Below are 20862 nucleotides of genomic sequence, written 5' to 3' on the forward strand. Positions count from 1 at the left end.
TTGCTTGCTGTTCCTCCAACTTCCCTACTTAATTGCAAAGCGAAAGAGTTAAGGAGATTGTTTCCTGGTCCCCGAGAAAAATAACAAACAAACAGCACAACTGCATATGTGTGCAAAGAAAATACAATTGTTCATACTACTATCGCAAATTACACTGAAAACAAATCAAACTTTTTAGGAGTGGAATATAATAAATGTTGAGTCGTAAATTATGTGCTAAAACAAAGAAGCAGTTAAAGTTAAATAAATAGATATTATTATCATTTTTTATAAATGCAATAAATGCAAATAAGGTTATAAAGTAATTAACTCAACTTTTTATGTTTGATATAAAAAATTCAACAAATGCATATTAATTATTTGAGTATTTCTGTGAATTTTTAATTCTTGCTCATAAACTTTTTCCTGTGTACTTAGTTTAGTGTGATTTGTTTTTATTGCTGCCGTGCCTGCGATGTTGTTGTTGTTGTTACAGCTCGCTTATACGTTTCTAGTTTCGCTTGGGGCTACAACGCGAGAGGGGCGGTGCGGGGGTGGGGCCACAGGGGGGTTTTGGGGGAGGCGGTGCGGCAGGGGGCGGGAGTTCCGTTTAGTCGGTCACGCCACCACATAAATAAGACGGAACAACAAAGCGTATCAAGATGTTGTTGCCAGCGTTACTGTAGTTACTGTGCTGTTGTTGTATTTGATGTTGTTGCTGCTGTTGTTGTATTTGATGTTGTTGCTGCTGTTATTGTTGTTGTTAGCGCTGCTTCTGCGGGTCATGCGCAATGCCAATGACGTCAGATGTTGCCATCAAATTAGGAAATGCGCAAAAAAAAAAGCAGCCACAAAAAATGGCAAAACAATGAATTTGAATGAGCGCCACATAAACGAAAACACATACGCATAAACACACAGCGGTAGTTAAATTTATAGCAATACAACAATTGCCGCTCGTTTTGGACTCTATTGTAAAACTTGAGTGGTAATAAGAACCACAACAAATCTTTTCGCTCTTAAAACATAAAAGCTAGTTCAACAAAGTTACACTATAAATGGGCTACCTTGATAAAAAAGACTTATAAGCAATTTAACAAATTTAAAGCAAAAAAAACTTTTTTTAATCCTACTCTTCTTCATTCATAACAATTTTTATATGTAAATAAATTCTTTGGATATTAAATAAATTTTAATATTTGTGATAGTTTGGGTTAGCTTCAAAATCCTAAAAGTCCTACACTTCGAAGGTGTCCTATGTTTGTGCCCCCCACTGTACAACCAATATGCGTCTCGGACGTGGCGCTGTGAGATTTATGTGTCGCCGTTAAACGAAAGGGGGCGTGTGTAAATCGCGTCAGCGGCGGGGGGCGGGGGAGGTTAATACCGAAAGGCTAACAGTAATGTATATGCAGCAAGCGTCTGGAGGTGTGAATCACCAGAATCACCGGAGACGCAGAGGAAACCCTCCGCAACATGGAAACCCTACAAGACCCCAAAAGCAGACCAAGGAGAAATGCGCCGCAAATTTAATAATTCACAAGACGGAGGGGGTTGGAGTTGGGCCGGGAAATCCAATTGCAAAAAGAAAAGCTGAAAAGGGAAAACACCGATGGGCAGACGCAGAAATCAGCTGTTTGGCGAACTTTGCCCGCTGTGAGCACATGTGATGCGGCGAGGGAAACTGGAGGAAAATGAGCGAAAAGCGAGTCGCAGAGAGTTTCCATCAAATGGAAAGAGGGAAAAAGAGACAGAGACAGAAAGAGAGAGAGAGAGAGGGTGAAAGTGTAAACATCAGCCAACGCTCACACACACCGTTGCCTTGGAAAATTGCCTTGTCCCTAAACGAAACGAAGGCAAAAGAAACGACGCAGTTTTCGCGAGTTTTCCAAGGCAATTAAGGGGAGTCGTCCAACATGAAAGGCAAACTATAAAGCCCGTCAAACATTTTGGCAGTTTCCATCAACCCATTAAGCTGAATAAACAATTCGCAAATCCTCAATAATGTCTTTAAATCAAATGCAACAAAGAGATTTTCCATTTGCCAAACTCATGCTATAATTATTTTCGTTTCGCTTATAATTTTGAACAGTTTTCCCGGAAAAGGTCAATAAAAAGTGCGAAGATTCCAAAATTTGCATTGAATATTTACAAACGGCAAGCCGAATGTCCATTAAGTAATTCATGCTGTGAACTTTCGATTTAAGAAAATTGAGAGCTAAAAGGGTTCGCTTCTTGATGGAATATTTAATTTTAGAGTCTCTGGACATTTTACATTGTATAAAAAACCTAAGCTGTGTGGCAAAACTTTTCGAATTCATTTTGTATAATTTGTTTATTTCATTAGTGCGTTTATAATTCAGAAGTATAGATATCGCCTGTTTTTAAATTTTATTATTTATTTGTGATATTTATTTAATTTCTGTTAATGCAATGAAAATTTTAATGACAAAGGAGTATATTAATATTATAATATATAAATCGAAATAATTTTAAGTTTTACTTTTTAGAATTATTTAATATTAAGAAATATCACAGACGGTATTTTTCTTGAGACTTAGAATTAGTGGCTTTAGATTTATGAATTAAGGATGTTGAAAATGGCATTGCAATCGACTTTCTCATGAAAATATTAGTTTGGCTTAGTGCCCAATAAAATGCCATAATTTTCGGTAACTCCTTACCGACAGAAGCACGTGACGGTCTCCTCAACGTCCAGCGGGAGTGAGAGTTGTCCTGCAGATTGGGCACCCGTGCCACCAGCTCCCCCACCTGCGCCCCCTGCAGCCCCTCCCCCCGAGGCGCCACCTGCTGCCGAGGAATTCCCCTTGCCGCCATTCTGGCCATTGGCATTCTGGCGCGGCACAGCGCGTCCGGGAATGTGACGCGAAGAGGCGTGCAGGAAGGTGGCGGCGAAGGTCGACGACAGCGAGGAGTGCGATGCCGAGGGGCGTGGCGTGGATGCGGTGGGCGTTTGGGGGGCCGTCGAGGATCCATCGGTAGTGGCGTCTGCCAGTGGAACCGAGGAGTAGCGCACGAGGATCGCACGGCTGACGCGATTTCCGCCCGTTAGATTCGAAATGGCCCAGTTCATGGCCTGCAGAAAGAGAGTTTGGCTAATGGAGGAAAAAACAAACTGGGGGAACTAAACGCTTCCGCCGCTCGACTGCAACTGAGCTGTTAGCTGTTTGCTGTTGGCCAGGCCAAAAGGCAAAAGGGCCAGTGGAGGGGTGGGGTTGGTCGTTGCAACCTTCTTCGCACATACTAAATATACACAATCTTGGGCTGCAGAATATTGGTTTTGCCCAGTGATTTCAGCCACGCCCCACAACTTGGCTAGCTGGCTGTCCATCTGTCCGTCTGTCAATCAATGGATTCCGCTTCTAAGGCTGCAAAAAATTGGCCAAGTGTCGCTTTTCCCTCTCGCTATTTATGCCTTTCCACAGTGCATTTGTTTCACACATTTTTTTTTTGCTTTGCTGCAGCAGTTTATTTGTAATTTTCCTTTTTTTTCCTGCACTTGCACCCGTTGCCGGCTAATTCAATTAGAGTTGTACTAAGTGCGCTTCAAGGCTGGCGGAATGCACACGCCGTCGTCGAAACAGCGAGGGTTGCTAATGAGGTTCGAGTATATTACCCTATGCACATAGTATATGTATCTATATACCATAGCATCCATAATTTCACCTGCGCAAAATTCAATTTGTCGAAAGAAAGGCTTTAATTACCATAGGAAAGTGGGCACAAAAAGCTGTAAGCACATATGTACATCAGCAAAACAGAAGGAAACTACAAAGTTTGATTTCATAAATTTAATTTGCCCAATTTCTCCAGCTTAATTGCTTCTATTGTCTGGCTTGCTAATAAAAATCCATACTACTTTATTTGTTTTTAAGGAAAATAAAAATACTTATGTAAATAAACATTTAATGATTTTATAGATTGTGTGAAAACTCATTTAAAAAAGCCACGTTTTAGTTTAAAATAATTGGATTTAAGTAAATAAATATTTATATGCCCCGAGTGCTTGTTTTCCCCAGTGGATGTGAAAGCCCTTCGCGTTGCTAGAAAATCGATAGCTTTCCTCTTGCCACATTTTTAATTGTTATGCCTGCTCTAATGAAACCCTCCTGCGCTCCATTGGAGGGCGATGACGTCCAGCCCAGTCCACCCAAAAAAAAAACAAAAAACAAAAAAAAAAAAAGAGTGGAGCTCTTTCCCCGGATGAGTCCGTGTATCTCGTATGATGTTGTCCTCCGCCGTCAGAGCCATCAACTGATGTGTACTTTTCCCCTTTTTTTATCTTTATTTTCCTTATTTTTTTTTAGGTGTATGGGGTGAGACATGTGACACAATTTGTTTGTTCTTTGTTGCTCTCACATCGTTTGTTTTTTGTGTTCCTTTGCCTATTTGGATGCTGCGACGGTCCACAAAAGAGTGGCCCCCGTTTGTGTACATACATATTTACGGACATATATGGTATATATTGTGCCCTGGTATATAGATTCTACTAACGACTTTAGCATCTGGCAAAACATACAAACATGCACAAAAAAAAAGACACACGTAAGCATCAAATTGTCAGTGAGTTTGTGCGGACTTAATTTATCCAGTCGACCAGCGAGGCATTTATTATAGCCTACAGCCTGCAGCCTCCGTGTCTGTTTCTAATCAACTCGATTTCCGCAATTTGCCACCGCTCCATTTTCCTGTTTAATCACCAAATTGTGCTTAATTGAGTTTCTTTCCGAACTTTATCCCTTTAATTGGCACAGTTTTCTATGGGACAACATGCTAAAGACAGGGATTGACAACCCGTAAGAGGAAGTCAAAAACAGCTGGCTTTACTCAACTGAAATACGATTAACAAGAGGGTAAACTTAAACAGTTTATAAATGTGTAATCCATGTAGAAATAACAATCCAACTTTTAAGTTATTTAAATCTTCTCAATGGTAAAGTATTTAAGGTTTAGAAGGTAAGCCAAAATGTATGAGCCACTTTGGCTGAAGGACCAATGATTTGTTTCATTCATAATATAAAACCAAAAAGGTTACCTAAAAGTCCTACAGGGTGGAAATCTCAAAATTGTTTCCAAAACTTCCAAAAAGAATCATTTTGGAGATAGTCAACCACCAACCCAACAGCTTGTCCGGTTTTTACCTTCACAACCCTTAAATGCATCCCTCTATCTTTTGGTGTTTTTTCTTGGGCAATATAAAATTCTTATATTTTTTACTAGATCAAGGACTCAAGGTAAAGTCTTTAAAAGTCGATGAGTGTCACGAAATGGTAGTTTGCGATTTTAAATGCTGTTCCTTTTGAAAAGTATCTGTTCTCAAGGAACTGTTCTTTATACTCTACCATTAAGACTGCTTAATACCTGGTTTAAATCTTCATAACTCTTCACAGAAACATATTTACATGTCAGAATATTAAGCATGCTCTATATATATTTAACATATTTCCCAAAAAATATTAGACTGTGAGTTGTGCACTCCACATTCTAGAACTAAATCGAGAGCATTGTGGTAATGAAATTGGCAAGTTCATTAAACCTGCTCTTATCTCCAGAATTCCGACCCTGCGCTTGCTGCAAGGCATAAACAAAAGCAGAAGAGGGGCGAGAAGAGGGGCGAGAAGAGGGGGAGAAGAGGAAAACGAGAAGAGGCGGCGAAGACGAGCACGAAAATAAACGCAGTGCAATGCAATCAAAGTGCAGCGATGGCCTTGCGACTCCGATTCGTGGGAAGAAGAAGAAGACGCCGCGGAGGACGATCACGCACACAGTCACAACGTACGCACACACACACACACTTATGGATTTTCAGGTGAAGTCGGTGGTCAAGTAATACAAAACACTTGCGACTTGGTGACTTGGTAACCACATTTGAGAAATCGATAAAGAGCCCATTGATTTTCATGGGCCCCAATCACAACAAAGAAATAATGCCTGACATGTAACTTTTTTTTTTGGGGAGTGAGTAGTACGTCTACAAATACCGTCAAAATAATGGACTATATGTGGGGGGGAGTTGGAGACAAAGAAAGGTTTTTATGTAAGAGGTACCATTGAAGCGTTACGCAGCACACAAAATATTACACTATATTTTTGTGATAACATCTAAACGTCCTAAGTGCAGACATTGCTTCCTTGGCATGGTTGGGCAGTTAAGGGCCTCGTTGCAGGGTATTTGGGGTACTACTCCTGTGGCAAGTGCGACGAAAACAGATATTTTCAGTCGGCGAAAATGCGAAACGAGGCCAATTGGCAAAAGGCCAAATGGCGACGAAAAAGAGCACCACAGGCAGAGTAGTAGACGAACAAAAAGCAGAGGACACCGAAGACAAAGCGACGCAAGAGACCCACCAAGAGGTCAAAAATAAAGAAATAAGAAATACCCTATATATCATCTACTTTTTTTCGGGAATAGCACCAATAGATTACATTGTCTTTAGTGGTGTAACGGTACTCACCCCATAAGCCAATCGACAGTGTCGCGTAGATATTCCGGAATTCGCTCCAGTTTGACGGCTGTTTTTCTCGGGAACTGCTAATTTTCCAAAAGTTTTTCCCCAGCTGAGGAGCTAACGCACACACACACTCGCCGACCGACCGACACAGACACACGGCACGCACACGCACACACAGACACGCGCTCACGATTAGCGGTACGCTGACGGACACTCACGCACACCACCACGCCACCAGGATGTGGAGGATCACCAATTTCGGAACTTTTACTTTCGTCAATCAATATTATTTGGTTTCGAAACTTTGCACATCAAAATTTTTCCTGCTTCTTCTTCGCTTGTTTGTGCACTTTGTTGAGTCCCGTTATCGATGCGACCCGAGAGCTATCGATAGGCAACGGCTGCGCACACTTTCGATAGCAGCTGCGCAGATTTTGTGAGCGGGTTCCTACAAATTACGTATATTCTGAAAATACCTGTTTTGCATAGCCATTTTATTTATTTGCAGCTGCAAACTGTTGCTGATATATCGGCTTAAGTTCGTTTTATTAACTGATGTTTTCTGCCTGCAGCCCTGGTTGTTGACAATCAGCTGTGTGGCTGCAGAGACGGTGCAAATGGGGATTTACATGTAAATAATACATTCTAAGCTATGGTAAGTAATTGTAATATTATTTATGCAATTGCAGTATTAATAATCATTTTTATGAACAGCATTTTATGTTTACTATAACAGCTATTCAAATTTAAATACTAATTCCATCCACTGACCGTTAGTAATTGTTATTGGCATAGAGCGGCAACCCTGAATCTATCGATAGACCAACAGCTGACAGCAGGCCATGCAGTTCCACTGATTTACAGCTGTTAAAATTACATAAAAATGGTACTGTGTTAAATCACATTGTTTTTTAGTTAAAAACAAACGTAAACTATTTCAAATCTCTTCCGTTTCATACTATCAAATTGTCCGTGCGATGACCACCAATGCGAATAATTCCATTCCGAAGGCGAGCTCCGTAATTCTGGCGGGACTTGGAGTGGCCGCCGTGGGATTCGCCGGGAAGCACCTGATGCGCCGCATGCCCCAGATGACCACCAAATTCAACGAGGCCCTCAAGAACCTGCCCAAATTCGATGCTGAGAGCATGGCCGCCTCCAAATACTACAAGGGCGGCTTCGATCCCAAGATGAACAAGCGCGAGGCGTCCCTAATCCTCGGCGTCAGTCCCAGTGCGTCCAAGATTAAGGTATAATGATGTTCCTATGGTTGGATTTCTAAGAATTCGAAGTAACCAATCTTCTTAACTAGATCCTGTGATAGTCATATGTTAAGCGATGTTTATAAGCTTGAGTTTGCATATATAACATGTATACTAGGGAGTTTTTTCTTTACTAGAAATATACTTATTCCTAAATTTGTTTACAGATTAAGGACGCGCACAAGAAGATCATGCTCTTGAACCATCCGGATCGAGGGGGATCTCCCTACTTGGCCGCCAAGATCAACGAGGCCAAAGACTTTCTGGACAAAGCGAAGTAGTCATCCTTTCCCCGCCTTTCGAGTGCAAATAAAGTAGTAGTTTGTGATTAGCATGTAAGCTGAAGTCTTATGCGTTTTATTACGATGGTTGTAAATAACATTTTTAAGAATTGTGTTCTTCTCCCTAAGAGATGTTACTTGAAAAAGGATACTTTCAGATGTTTATAAAAAAAGCTTATCTTGCTCATAGATGAATGAAAAGTGCTTATAGTTTTCATAACTTATTTTTAAGCGTATGTCAGGTGGAGACAACCATTTCCAAGTCCCAAGTAAGCGTGGTCCGGAAGACAAACGCACTCGTACATCCAGCAGTGAACAAGCCGATACTTGCAAGTTAGATGCTCTCCCAAATCACAATCTAAGATGCAAGACAATAAGTTTAGTCCATATTTTATATAGACACGTCTTGGGTTGCTCACTATCGCGCATCATTGGATTATGCATGCCATATGCCACATTAATAAACGCAGCTAGAAATATTATAACGAAGTTAGAGAACGGCTCCATTCGGTTTCTTTAAGTTTCCCCAAGTGGTTGGGTCTGCATTCAACCATAAACTGATTAAATGGATTTTTATGAAACCCGATTTCGTTATAAAGTTACCCAGATGCAATTTAAAGCCTACAAGAAATTCTTGGGAATGAAACACAGTACAGAGAAGCAAGAAAATCGAGGCGATTGTATTTTAAACAAAAATCGAAAAATATCAATGATTTCCATCATTTTAAGCTGGTTAATTTAGAAAATATAAATATGGTTAAAAAAAATCTAGTACTCAGAAATATATTCATTTAACGTGAAATTCAAACGTAATACGCTTTTTATCCTTGACCAATTACGGTTATACATATCTATATGGTCCCCCTAAAATATGTTTATGAAATTCTTTTATTTTTAAAATTTAAATTGATTAGTCCGTGAAATAAGCGCAATTTCACCTTACAGTTAACATATAATATTTGTTTTCGGTAGTTTAAACAGTCCGTTATGGAAAAAGTACGTAAACCAGCATATGACACCAGAAAAAACATTTCTCTGTTTAGACAAATGCTCCAGATAGACTTAATTTTTTGCGAATTTTTGTTTACTCGACCCTGTTATACTTGAATGTTCAGATTAAGTGACGTGCTAGGTTCTCACGCTGTACAGGCAAAGACCAGAACTCATGGAGCCAAAACAGAGTTTGCTCAGCCCATTGTTGGGTCCACCAGAGGAGGTATAAATAGTGCGGGCAAAACCGCAGAACAGCATCAGTTGATCACATTCGCTTGCCAATAGTGAATAGTCACAATGAAGTACTCCTGTGTCCTGCTCCTTTTGGCCACCGTCGCCTGTTTCCTGGTGAGCCTGTCCAGTGCAACTACCACGACCACCACCACGACAGATGCCACTACCACGACCACCACGACCACCGCCTCGTCGTCTGACACCACTACCACGACAGCTTCGTCCTCGGACACCACGACTACCACGGAATCATCCTCTTCCAAGAAGAAGAAGCGCGTGATCCACAGCAAGCGCAAGGAGCGCAGGCCCAAGAAGGTCAGGAAGATCAAGCGTAAAGGCGGTAGGAGGAACAAGAACAAGAGGCGCAGCGGTTAAACTGCTAGAGAAAACCTGCCTGATCACCTGACCCAGCCCCCTTCCCGAAATTCCGAAATTCCCGATTCCCAAACAGCTTTATAATTTTACCTTATTTACTTTATGGCATTAATTAAATAATTCAACAAAAAACGCTTCTATTGCTTTGTATACATGGAACCAAAAAAAAGGATCAACATGATTCACTTATATGTATATTAAAACCAATTAAATGATACAAATGAATATTTTGCATTTATTATTGACTGTGGAAAACGTACGTATATGAAGAAATCACATTTAAAAATACAAATAAAAGTAAAAGGAATCATCATTGAGTGGCCTTCTTCATCTGGGCACGAAACTGTGCCACGGATGCCATTTCACTTTGATCCTTCTGCTCATCCATTAGACTCAGCCAGATGGTTTGAAAGCCTTCGTGAGTGAGGAGGTCCTTGAATATGCGTTCCAGTTCATCCTTACTGCGCAATGCCTTGAAATCACACATAAGGTAGAAATCTCGGGATTTATGACGTCACCCACACGCGTGTCATCCATGTCCTGTTGAATGGGCGTCTTGTGCGGTTGCTTGAAGTGCGGACCCTCTGGCGGTTTTTTCATCAAGTCAGCACACAACTGGCGATAGGCGGTATCCTGGGTGTAGATCACCTTCGGCATGGGTGTAATGGATCCAATCAGGGGCAGGGACTTCAGAATGGAAAGGAGATCGCATAGTTCCTCGTATTTGACCTTCTCCGAGCAGCAACCCTCGTCCACGAACAACCGGAAGTGGGACACAGCGTTGCGTATCTTCTCCGCATCTGCGGGAATACTTAGCTTGTGCAACACCTTGATAATCTCGTCCAGCGGAAGTTGACGATGCCCCTCCTTGTCCTTTTTGCCCAGCGCTACGATCACCTGGTTCATATTGAAGTCGTCGCGCTCCTGGAGCAACTTGCGCAGCATGTTCAGGTGACTTACGGCACTGGCCAGGTTCTCCGACTTTACCGAGGGCGAGGTGTACTCCAGCAGAGATCGCACGTCGGTGTCACGGGGCAGCACGCGACCAAAGGTCATATTCTCCGGTATCTGATAGGGGTACCATCTAATGTAAATATTTTTAAAGTATTTAATATCAAGAAAAAGTACCCAATTTGTGCGACTTACGAATACTTTTTGCCTAAAGGTCCTTTGGTGCGATCGTCGATGTCCTTTTGAGGTTTCTTGACTATTTTCAAGTGCTCCTCACCCTCCTCCAAGCAGCGTTTCACCTTGATGCCCGAAGGATCAACGGAAGCTGGCAAGCCAAAGGTATTATATCGACTAAAGGGCTGTGCATAACTAATCAACAAGGTTCAGAACATTAATCAATTACAATATTTGTGATAAGAGGCTCAACCGACCGTCTATTAATCTGCTCAGCGGGAAAGTAGTGATTGTGGCTGATGATGTGTTTATCATGGAACTCGGCATACTCCCGATTGACCTGCTCGGCAGGCTTTGGTGGCAGAACAATGGAGTACAGGGAATCTATGGAATTCGCATCGGAGATTTTACCAAAAGTATGGCTCAAATTGGTCACATAGCTCGGCTTGGAGTTGGCTTCCTTGGGCCGACCCAAAGCGGGCTTTTTGACAAACATATTCTCGCGAAATTTATTCTGAAACTCGGCGAAAAGTCCTTGGTTCTGATTGTTGAGTATGTCGCCCATTTGATTGGTGGGCAGCTTCGGTGTTCGTTTGGCTGGCTTGGGGCGGCTCTTCCGACATAGAGCCATTATGCGATTCTCCGCCTCCTCCTCCGAGCTCACAATGAACAGACAATCCTTGGCACCATTGAACTCCACGGTCGATGATGATCCTGCAGCCCGCATTCCAGGATTTCTTTCTATATAACGCCCTATGTTCGCCATCTGTGCTGTTTCAATCAAGTCAGGTGAGTATGAGATACTTTTATGTGTTATGTGAATGTTTTGGTATATTAGAATGGCAAGTCTGGTGTGGCGTTCTTTCTAAGACCTACCTAAAGTAAAATATTTACAAACCCATTTGACTTGTCATATGTTTCTTTTTATTTTCTCACCTACATGATAATATAATGCAAGGGAATGGGAAATTTCTTAAGAAGTCATATCGCTGATCATTTCAGCACGAAACTGCGCGACAGATGCCAATTCCCCTTGATTCTGGTCCTGATCCCGATCCTTGTTCTTCGCCATGAGACGCTGCCAAATGTCTTCGAAGGCGTCTTTGGAGACGATATCATCGAATATGCGCTCCATTTCATCCTTGCTCCGTGGCCAAGTCATGTCGCTAGGTCTGAGTCCAACTTTAATGGCCAATTCTGGTTGTACGACGTCCTTTACATGCGTGTTGACATCGTCCGTTTTGTGAGGACTCCTGTTCGGCCAGTTGAACTCGGGCGTCACAGGTATATCCTTCATGCGATCCTTGCAGAGCATCGTATAGGTAGTTTCCTTATTGTCCATGTTATCCGGAAGGTGGCCAATACATCCGACATCCGGCAGCGGTTGCTGCACGGAGAGTATCCGGCAAAAGTGGTCATAGTTCACCCGCTCCGTGGCACAGCCCTCGTCGAGGAGCTTGCCGAAGTGCGACAACATGGTGCGGATTTTCGGCTCATCCACACGGATGTGCAGCTTGTGCATGGTGCCAAGGATCTGCCAGAGGGGCATGTGACCCGTATGCTCCTTGTCTTCTCGCTCCAGCAACGCTATCAGATCCATCATGTAGAAGTCATTCCGCTTGTGAAGACTCTCGCGCAGTCGGTTCAAGTAGGATAGAGCCATCACCAAGGAATTGTCCTCTTCACATGGCGCTATGTCCTCCAGCAACATTCGGATGTTGCACTTGTCCGTGTGACGGCGGTAGCCAAAGTTCAGGTCCGGCACTTTGTCTAGGTATCTAAAAAATTAAACATTTTGTATTTTCTATTTCGATCACAAACGCCTAATAAAACAATTTGACATATTGCGACTAATTTAGTGAAATTCTTAGGCCTAATTTGCCACCATTTGAGCAAACAATAAAGAACAAACTTAAGACAAGGTTGCGAAAATTTACTCTCTCTTTTATTTACGTTAGCTTTAACCCATTTTAGTACAGTAAGGTTCGAGTGGAATTTTTTAAAGTGGAAAAGCCAGTATACTCACTTTTCGTATTTTTTACCCAAAGGACCTTTGGTCTTATTTACAAAATCCATCCAGGGTTTTGAGACCACTGTCAAACGGTCGTCTCCTTGCATCAGGCATTTCTTCATGGTGGAACCACTGTGCTCAGCGCCTTGCAAAACTCCAAAGGTTTCCAGTCGATCAAAGGGCTTTTTATATCTACAAAATATTCAAAACTATAAGTATTTACCATTATAATCTTGAAAAATGTATAAATAAAAGTTTCATGCTGATAGTTTTAAGAGTAAGAGAGTAGCCTGCGTAGAAACGGACGGACAGTCAATTAAACGGACAAACGGACATACTGATCAAGTATGTATTCTCTACTAAATTTGTTCTGCAAACTTTTGACTGAAAAACGGGTATACTAATACTGAAACATGCTGAACATGCTACCTACCTGCGATTGATTTGCTCAGAGGGAAAGTAATGGTTGTTACTAATGATGTGACCTTGATGAAATTCGGCGTATTCACGATTCACCTGATCGGCCGATTTTTGCGGCATTACAGTGCTATATAAAGTTTCGGCTGGAGGATTGGCGCGTCCAAAGGTGCGACTCCAGTTGGTAACATCATCGGGTTTCGAATGCGCTGGCATTATTTGCCCGGTTTTTCCAGACTTACAGTACATGTCCTCCAGGAACTCCTCCTTGAACTTGGCTACACGTGTCTTTTGGCCCTCACTGCCAAGAAGTTCGCCTATTTTGCTCTCCTGTAGAAATGGTGAAAGTTTTCCGATCGGCTGTGGCCTGTTTCTTCTGCACTGGAGTTCTATTTGATGCCGAATATCCTCCGCGGGATGGGCAATGATCAGTAAATCCTTGGAAGAAATCTTCTCGTCACCGAAGGAGGGCAATCCGGCGGCACGAAAGTTGCCATTCCTCTCGATAAAGTGTCCTTTGTTAGCCATTGTACACGGTCTGCTTCTGTTTCCTACTCTTTCTTATATCATGTATTGAGTGTTCTGTGGGTGTCTTTAAATTTGTAGGTGAACTCGATTTCTCTGACATTTCGGATAGGTTTCAGTCGGTCTGGGAGTTTCATCAAAGAAGGCTAACTTTGCAAGTTACCATATTTAAAGATATAGTATCAACAAGTTGATCTGACTACTGGCTTTCTTCAATTTTAAGACAAATAATCTTTAATATAAAAATACAAAACAAATACCTTTTTCCCCAATTTAAAATGTAATTCGATGTTAAATGTAAGATTATGTGAATAAAGTTTCATTGGAAATTTATTTTGATTATTTGAAGAAGGATGAGAACATACATATACATGAAGTAGTAACTGGTTGTTTTATTTTATCAAATTTGGATATCCTGGGTCACAATGTCGATGGTCTTGTGGCACCTCTTTGGGTGCTTGCACTTCTTCTTGGGGATGCGGGTGTGGCACCAGTTGTTGCCCTTCCAACAACGCTTCTTGGGGGTGGAAGAGTCGGTTGTCGTCGTGTTGGTGGCATCGGTGGTGGTTGTTGTAGCGGTGGCATCGGTGGTTGTTGTAGTGGTTGTAGTAGTTGTACTAGCAGAGGAAGCCAGTTGGATGGCCAGGGCAACTAGGGCTACTACGAATAGGAACTTCATCTTGTATAGGGATAAAATTGTTGGATACTTATCAAACTGGTGATAAAGGGAGTTGTGATCTACTGGAATGAAACCAAACTCTTTTATAGTCGAATTCGGCTAGGGCTTTGTAAATTGTTTAGGTCTGGTAAAAAACGGCTGTGCAAACCCTCACTCAAATTATTAAATTTAAGCTTAATATAAAATACCGAGAAAGGTATAATAAGTATAAAATATAAGAGATTGTTTGGAAAATTTTGTTTAATAAAAATTCTTTCCAATTAGTATTATTTGGGTTTTTATTGTTGTGTATACATATATTTGCTTTATACTTTTCAAAGGTGTTTTTCTGCCAAATGTATTTTTGTTTATTAGCTAAAATGTCAACTTGGTAAATAATTTCCAAACTAGTCGAGTTCCCCTCCTATCAGATACCCATTACACAGCTAGTAAAAGTGCAAACGAGAAAATTAAAGATTTTTCTGGCATATCGATAGAAATACTGAAAAAAAAAATTTTTTTATTTAAAAAAATTTAAAAATTTTGACATGGCATTTTGCGCGGTTTGTGGGCGATATGCCAGAAAAATGTTGAAATTTCTCGTTGGTTAACGGGTGTTGTAGTTCGACTAAAGCGTTTTCTCTTGTGAGATTTGGTTTTCACCTTTAAAGCTCAATTGTGACCATCTTATCTAATTAAACAAGTTTTTAATCCATTTAAGATCTATAAATACCGCTAGTTAAGCTGTACAGATGAATATGTTCTGAAAGCTTATTCCATAGCTGTTAAAGGGGTATTAAATGTCCCATCCTAAGAAAGTAAGTACTCCACTTATGGACAAAATTCCATGTATAGTAGATTTATTATGGATTTCTTAAAATATCACTTTTATATTTGTTAAAAGAGGAAAATTGCTAAAACCTTTAGTTTTTCTTGTGGGTCACAATGACGATGGTCTTGTGGCACCTCCTTGGGTGCTTGCACTTCCTCTTGGGGATGCGGGTGTGGCACCAGTTGTTGCCCTTCCAACAACGCTTCTTGTGGGTGGAAGAGGCGGTTGTCGTCGTGGTGGTGGCATCGGTGGTGGTGGTTGTTGTGGTGGTGGCATCGGTGGTTGTTGTAGTAGTTGTACTAGCAGAGGAAGCCAGTTGGATGGCCAGGACAATGAGGGCAACCACGAATAGGAACTTCATCTTGAATTTGGTTGGGGTTATTTGAAATAAAAGCCTTATCAAAGTGGTGAACGGAAGTGTTGTGATTGAGAGTGTTACGATTAGGCTTTTATATGTACCTACTGAGTTCCGTAGATGCTGGTAGTATTTGCACATAGCTAGGAATCAAAATTATTTCCTCACTAAATGTAAACCTAACAATTAAAAACGCTAAATATTTGCTACAAACAAATATTTCGAAAACAGCTGCTATGAGTACAAGCAATCTATGCCTTACCAATATTAAGGCTAAATAACTTTTACAAAAAGTCGGTCAGCTGAGAAGCTTTAGATGGACTTTAAAATTTACAGCAATCTAAAGAAGAAGTTCTTCATTCTTTTTTGCATACCAAATCTTAATTGCACTTCCACTAGCTTAATTAGAAGTATCTAATAGTCGAGGAACTCGAAAAGAATGATCAATGACGTTTTTATGTATTTAGAACCCACAGAATCAATGACTTCAGGAAATGAACTGCTTTTGGTGGATCTAGAGCTTACAGAAACAGAAGGTTTGTGTATCCGATAAAAAGTAAGGTAAATTACGTGTAAAAAGGCTGTTTCTACTTAAAAAGTCTGTTGCAGTTTATTCAAAGTAATTTTAATTTCGGCCTCTGGAAGGATTACTTATAAATTAAATATCAAAGGAAAATCAAAACAACCTTTAATTTTGTATATAATTTTCTTAATTTAATTTCTAAAGTTCATTAATATACAATGTATGTTAATATGTATATTGAAATATCATTTATTTACTTTTTCAATGTCTGTTTGCAAACTGTTGTGCACGTGTTCAACAGCTAGCCCATTTTTGAAAGGGGATTATTATATTTTTGAACTTAATTGTTTACAAGGAATAATATAACTAATAGTTTAGATAATGATGTGAAATGTTGTTAAAATATTTTAGTGGAAAATCGGAAAATATGTATGTTCGAGTTAAGCCAAATTTGCGTAAAATGTAAAACATATTAATAAGCTTACCCAGCAGTAAAGGTAATTGCTCTCCAAAACAGCACTTAAGCATGTTCATAATTAGTTAAGGCGATCGAACGGACCCGAAAATATAAAAATATGTCGAAAAGGCTTGTGTTTGCATAATCGACAAATGGTTTGTCCCATTGATTCCATATTTTTAGAAGTGCAGTTTTGGGGTAGGATTTACATATAAAAAGGTGAGGATTCCCCATGAAAGATATCAGTTTGTGTCCCCAATTCTACTGAGTCAGGCAACTGAGTAACATGAAAGTGACAATTGCCTACGCTTTTGGTGGGTTTCACCGATTCTTCCGAGAATCAGTAATTACTGCATTTAATATATTAATCGATGTTCTTCCCTCGCAGCGAGCATCTTGCTCCTTGGCTTCGCCAATATCGCCAACGGTTCGGATTGTGGTTGCCCCACGACCTCTCCCAAGCCCTGCCCAACAACGGCACCGACTTGTGCGCCAACTACAACCACAACAACAACAACTACTTGTGCGCCACCCACAACAACAACGACAACTACCACTTGTGCGCCACCCACAAGGCCACCTCCATGCACTGAAGCCACCACAACCACTAAAAAGCCAACAGTAAAAACCACCACAACAACCAGGAAGACAACGGTGAAAGCCACCACAAGGAAACCCACCAAAACGACCAGAAAGACAACAGTAAAAGCCACCACAAGGAGGCCCACCAAAACAACCAGAAAGACAACAGTAAAAGCCACCACAAAGAAGCCCACCACAACAACTAAACGTACAACAACTAAACGTACAACAACTAAGCGTACAACACCAAAGACCACCAAAACAACTAAACGTACAACAGTAAAAGCCACCACTACTAAACGTACAACACCAAAGACCACCAAAACAACTAAACGTACAACAGTAAAAGCCACCACAACTAAACGAGCAACACCAAAGACCACCACAACTAAACGTACAACAACTAAACATACAACAACTAAACCAAAGACCACAACCACAACTAAACGTCCAACACCAAAGACCACCACAAGAAAACCCACCAATAAGCCATGTGGCTGCAAGCCCTGCGGCCCTGGAGGTAAACCCTGCGATGGATGTCCTAAGAGGGATGCACTGTGCCAGGATCTTGTCGGCATGACTCGCCAGCTCGAGCGCAGGATCCGCCAGTGCGTCTGCGGTGAAAAGCAATGGATGTTGTAAAGCGACGAGGGATCTTTCGATCCACTCCCATACTAATCGATGTGATTTCACCCCTGCGAAATGTATTTGGTAGGGAAGACAGACCAGGATTTTCTATAAACCCACTAGCCACAGTTTTTGTTTCTGTCCTTATTGTACTAATTGTTTCTGTCAATTCTCTTGACATTATAAAATAAATAAAGATTTTATTGTTATTGCAAAGAAACAAGCCTTTTTTGAATTGCAGATTCAAATTTGTTTATAACAAAGCTAAAAGCTTTATAAAGCTGACCGAACTCATAAATGTTCTTACAACATAAAAAACTATACTTACTAACGGTAAGTTACCATTACAATTTGTGCAAGATCAGAATATTCTGAAAGGTTGTAAAAAGTAAACTGAAGTCTTAGTTCAGGTAAGTAAAAACGGAAAGTTGCATTTTTAAGATGTTTATTTTGAAGGTATAAATGTGTCCAGATTAATGTGCGGTTTTTCTGCGGGTCACGACTACTTTAGTCTTGTGGGTACTAGTTGTATTGGATGCTGAAGCCGCCAATTGGATGGCCAAGGCGATAACGAGGAATACGTAGAGGAACTTCATCTTAAATGATCCTTGAATATTTGGCAACTTAGGAAGCTCGAATGTGGTAATAGAAACTGTTGTAATCAAGTGGTTCGAAATCAAAATCTTTTATAGGAGAATTCTTTCACAGTTTACTTCCTTATTTGATGCTAATAAGCCCACATATGAAAACAATAATTGGGGAAATTGATTTCGTTGGTAACATATTATTTGCTTAATATCAATATTACGATATCAAACATTTCCACACAATGGTTTACCGCCATGATAAAACAACTGTTTAATTACGTACAATCGCATTTCAACTGAAGTCAAAAACTAAACTAAAATAAATAAAATTTTTGATGTATGTAAAGTGTTATGATTTAAATATTTGAGTATTGAATAAATATTTTGATAATAATAATTTTATTATTTACATATAAGTAATATAACATTTTTAAATATGAATATTTAATAATATTATTATATTATATTATTAACATACGTATTTAGTAATATATTGTTTCAATTTCTTAGCCAGCAATATTTTTATCTGGTATCTTTTATTTTAAAAAGTATTATTTTCAATTGGGCCAAACATCATTTTCTGTTTTAACACTAACTTACTTTCATAAAAATTATATAGTTTAATATATCTTAAAATAAAATGAATGTGATAAAATTCTAAAGTTGAGATTGAATAAAAATTCATTATAAGATGAAAATAATAATATCTTTATTCCTTTTATATTAAATCCCATATCCCAAATTTTTTCCACGCTGTAATTGTTAAATTCGGTGTAATAATTTTTGCCATATATTATCATGATTTAAAATGAAAGTAAAAATGTTAAAATGATTGAATAACACTTTCAACATACGTATTTTAAGAAAAATATGCAAAAAGAATATAAAAACTAAAATAATAAAAACAAAAACTGCGTGAAATTACAATTCACATTATCCAACCAAAATTAAAAAAAGGAGTAATACATTTTTTGTATGTTTATTTTGAAGGTAAACAGAAGATCAATATGTCCAGATTAATGTGCGGTTTTTCTGCGGGTCACGACTATTTTATTCTTGTGGGTACTAGTTGAATTGCTAGCTGAAGCTGCCAATTGGATGGCCAAGGCTATAACGAGGAATACGTAGAGGAACTTCATCTTTAATGATCCTGGAATTTTTTAATGCTTCTCAAATGGTGGTAGAAACTTTTGTGGTTAACCAATGTGAAACCATAAGCTTTTATACATTAATTTGAACGTAGTTTTGTTTTTGTTTTAAACTTATTAGCACATATGGTTAATATTCGGTTTGTAATGATTTCCTCATTGAAAATATAAGACTCTTAACGCTACCAAACATAATGAAACAGCTGTTTCCGACTTGAACGTAACCAAAACAAATATATAGAAGTAGTAATTGTAATGCATTGAAAATCCTAGAATTTAGCTTTTTAATATGGCAATTTTATAGTTTAATATAGAATAGGAAATAATTTCAGGGATATTTAAGATTTCTTCTTGTGTATAGAGTTATCGATTTGTAATTCGTAATTGGCCTAGGAATAAATCAGAACCAGATGCTGTTATTTAATTATTTGTCGAGATCCTCGAAAATCAGTTAACTGATTTCTAAGTAGGACTGCAAGTGCATGTGCATATGTATGTATTTATGCAAAAAAGAAAGTAAAAGAGTTTTTACCGAGATTGCACACTAACGTCTGCGATCCTAAAAACCATTTACAATATCAACCAGGATCACCAGCCGATTCCACCTGGCCATGTCCGTATGAAAGTTGAGATCTCGGGATCTATAATCTCAAAAATATTCTCCGCCCACTATAACGCCCATAACTGCCAAAACTACCCTTTTACAAAATGTTTTTATTTTCTGTTTATATTATTATTATTCTTCCAAATATCTATCGATTTAAAAAAAAATTTTAATTTCAATTTGGTACTGCCACTCCGACTTTTGCTTTCTTTCCAGTTTTAAAAATAAAATTAAAATGTAGAACAAAATTTGTAAAAGAATAATACATATTTTTAAAAACATATTTTCTTTATTTAAAAAACAACTCATGCAGCTTAGTTTTTCTTGTGGGTCACAATCACGACGGTCTTGTGGCACCTCCTTGGGTGCTTGCACTTTCTCTTGGGGATGCGGGTGTGGCACCAGTTGTTGCCCTTCCAACAACGCTTCTTGTGGGTGGAAGCGGCGGTTGTCGTCGTGGTGGTGGCATCGGTGGTGGTGGTTGTTGTAGTTGTGGCATCGGTGGTTGTTGTAGTGGTTGTAGTAGTTGTACTAGCTGAGGAAGCCAGTTGGATGGCCAGGACAATGAGGGCTACCACGAATAGGAACTTCATTTTGGATGTTGTAAGGTTGAAAAGCGGCGAAGTGCTGTTGTGATTGACTGAAGTTGGAGTCGCCCCATTTATAGTTCCACAGTAATTTCCGGATTTAACTGTTCCAGAAACCTAAATATTTGGGTGTCAATACACCAGCTTCGCAAGCTAAGTAAATGCTGTAACAAATATTAGCTTCACACTAATAACAGCCCAAACTTAAGCTATAATTTGGGAAAAAG

The 20862-nt window shown here is 39.6% G+C and overlaps 12 protein-coding genes across 14 annotated transcripts in view; 3 read left to right on the forward strand and 9 right to left on the reverse strand.

Annotated features, from left to right (window-relative positions):
• LOC6533724 (MOB kinase activator-like 2) overlaps nt 1–6817 on the reverse strand; it is a 38958-nt gene extending 32141 nt beyond the window's left edge. Inside the window, exon 1 of one of the 2 annotated variants that reach the window (XM_015194741.3) lies at nt 6456–6817. In XM_015194741.3, coding sequence (XP_015050227.1) covers nt 6456–6460 — 5 coding nt within the window. In that variant the 5' untranslated portion in view covers nt 6461–6817. Of the gene's footprint in view, nt 1–2663; nt 3186–6455 lie in introns of those variants that run through there. The other variant, XM_015194743.3, reaches the window with a different exon arrangement.
• Nucleotides 6818–7230: 413 nt separating this feature from the next.
• LOC6533727 (mitochondrial import inner membrane translocase subunit TIM14) lies at nt 7231–8059 on the forward strand. 2 transcript variants are annotated; one of them, XM_015194745.2, is made up of 3 exons: nt 7231–7338; nt 7463–7702; nt 7882–8059. In XM_015194745.2, the coding sequence occupies exons 1-3, from the start codon at nt 7336–7338 to the stop codon at nt 7993–7995; spliced, it is 357 nt and encodes a 118-aa protein (XP_015050231.1). In that variant the 5' UTR covers nt 7231–7335; the 3' UTR covers nt 7996–8059. The 2 variants fall into 2 exon arrangements, with proteins under 2 accessions (XP_015050231.1, XP_002094432.1); XM_002094396.3 differs by having other exon boundaries at nt 7323–7702.
• LOC26534907 lies at nt 8043–8504 on the reverse strand. Its single transcript, XM_015194746.3, has 2 exons — nt 8415–8504; nt 8043–8353 (listed from the first exon to the last, which is right to left on the reverse strand). The coding sequence occupies exons 1-2, from the start codon at nt 8500–8502 to the stop codon at nt 8223–8225; spliced, it is 219 nt and encodes a 72-aa protein (XP_015050232.1). The 5' UTR covers nt 8503–8504; the 3' UTR covers nt 8043–8222.
• Nucleotides 8505–8842: 338 nt separating this feature from the next.
• Nucleotides 8843–9797, forward strand: LOC6533728 (protein new-glue 1). Its single transcript, XM_002094397.4, has one exon. The coding sequence runs from the start codon at nt 9286–9288 to the stop codon at nt 9595–9597; it is 312 nt and encodes a 103-aa protein (XP_002094433.1). The 5' UTR covers nt 8843–9285; the 3' UTR covers nt 9598–9797.
• Nucleotides 9798–9812: 15 nt separating this feature from the next.
• LOC6533729 lies at nt 9813–11586 on the reverse strand. Its single transcript, XM_002094398.3, is given in 4 exon segments — nt 9813–10080; nt 10083–10681; nt 10744–10917; nt 10980–11586. Coding segments are annotated over 4 exon segments (1455 nt in total). The 5' UTR covers nt 11489–11586; the 3' UTR covers nt 9813–9907.
• Nucleotides 11587–11623: 37 nt separating this feature from the next.
• LOC6533730 (EF-hand domain-containing family member B) lies at nt 11624–13783 on the reverse strand. The gene is made up of 3 exons (XM_002094399.4): nt 13167–13783; nt 12749–12925; nt 11624–12500 (listed from the first exon to the last, which is right to left on the reverse strand). The coding sequence occupies exons 1-3, from the start codon at nt 13676–13678 to the stop codon at nt 11696–11698; spliced, it is 1494 nt and encodes a 497-aa protein (XP_002094435.1). The 5' UTR covers nt 13679–13783; the 3' UTR covers nt 11624–11695.
• A 260-nt stretch (nt 13784–14043) lies between these two features.
• On the reverse strand, nt 14044–14413 carry LOC120321513 (integumentary mucin C.1-like). Its single transcript, XM_039374185.2, has one exon. The coding sequence runs from the start codon at nt 14352–14354 to the stop codon at nt 14076–14078; it is 279 nt and encodes a 92-aa protein (XP_039230119.1). The 5' UTR covers nt 14355–14413; the 3' UTR covers nt 14044–14075.
• Nucleotides 14414–15176: 763 nt separating this feature from the next.
• Nucleotides 15177–15611, reverse strand: LOC120321505 (protein new-glue 3-like). Its single transcript, XM_039374108.1, has one exon. It carries the CDS (start codon nt 15524–15526, stop codon nt 15257–15259), a length of 270 nt encoding a protein of 89 aa, XP_039230042.1. The 5' UTR covers nt 15527–15611; the 3' UTR covers nt 15177–15256.
• Nucleotides 15612–16723: 1112 nt separating this feature from the next.
• On the forward strand, nt 16724–17915 carry LOC26535776 (salivary glue protein Sgs-3-like). The gene is made up of 2 exons (XM_015194747.2): nt 16724–16814; nt 16889–17915. Exons 1-2 carry the CDS (start codon nt 16787–16789, stop codon nt 17722–17724), a joined length of 864 nt encoding a protein of 287 aa, XP_015050233.2. The 5' UTR covers nt 16724–16786; the 3' UTR covers nt 17725–17915.
• A 222-nt stretch (nt 17916–18137) lies between these two features.
• On the reverse strand, nt 18138–18362 carry LOC26534562. The gene has a single exon (XM_015194748.2). The coding sequence runs from the start codon at nt 18303–18305 to the stop codon at nt 18183–18185; it is 123 nt and encodes a 40-aa protein (XP_015050234.1). The 5' UTR covers nt 18306–18362; the 3' UTR covers nt 18138–18182.
• Nucleotides 18363–19259: 897 nt separating this feature from the next.
• On the reverse strand, nt 19260–19482 carry LOC120321579. Its single transcript, XM_039374531.1, has one exon. It carries the CDS (start codon nt 19433–19435, stop codon nt 19313–19315), a length of 123 nt encoding a protein of 40 aa, XP_039230465.1. The 5' UTR covers nt 19436–19482; the 3' UTR covers nt 19260–19312.
• An 833-nt stretch (nt 19483–20315) lies between these two features.
• Nucleotides 20316–20798, reverse strand: LOC120321398 (putative uncharacterized protein DDB_G0275629). The gene has a single exon (XM_039373631.1). The coding sequence runs from the start codon at nt 20639–20641 to the stop codon at nt 20363–20365; it is 279 nt and encodes a 92-aa protein (XP_039229565.1). The 5' UTR covers nt 20642–20798; the 3' UTR covers nt 20316–20362.
• Between the last annotated feature and the right edge of the window lie 64 nt (nt 20799–20862).

The sequence above is a fragment of the Drosophila yakuba genome, chromosome 3L (genome assembly GCF_016746365.2).
Source record: "Drosophila yakuba strain Tai18E2 chromosome 3L, Prin_Dyak_Tai18E2_2.1, whole genome shotgun sequence".
NCBI classification, from domain to species: domain Eukaryota; kingdom Metazoa; phylum Arthropoda; class Insecta; order Diptera; family Drosophilidae; genus Drosophila; species Drosophila yakuba.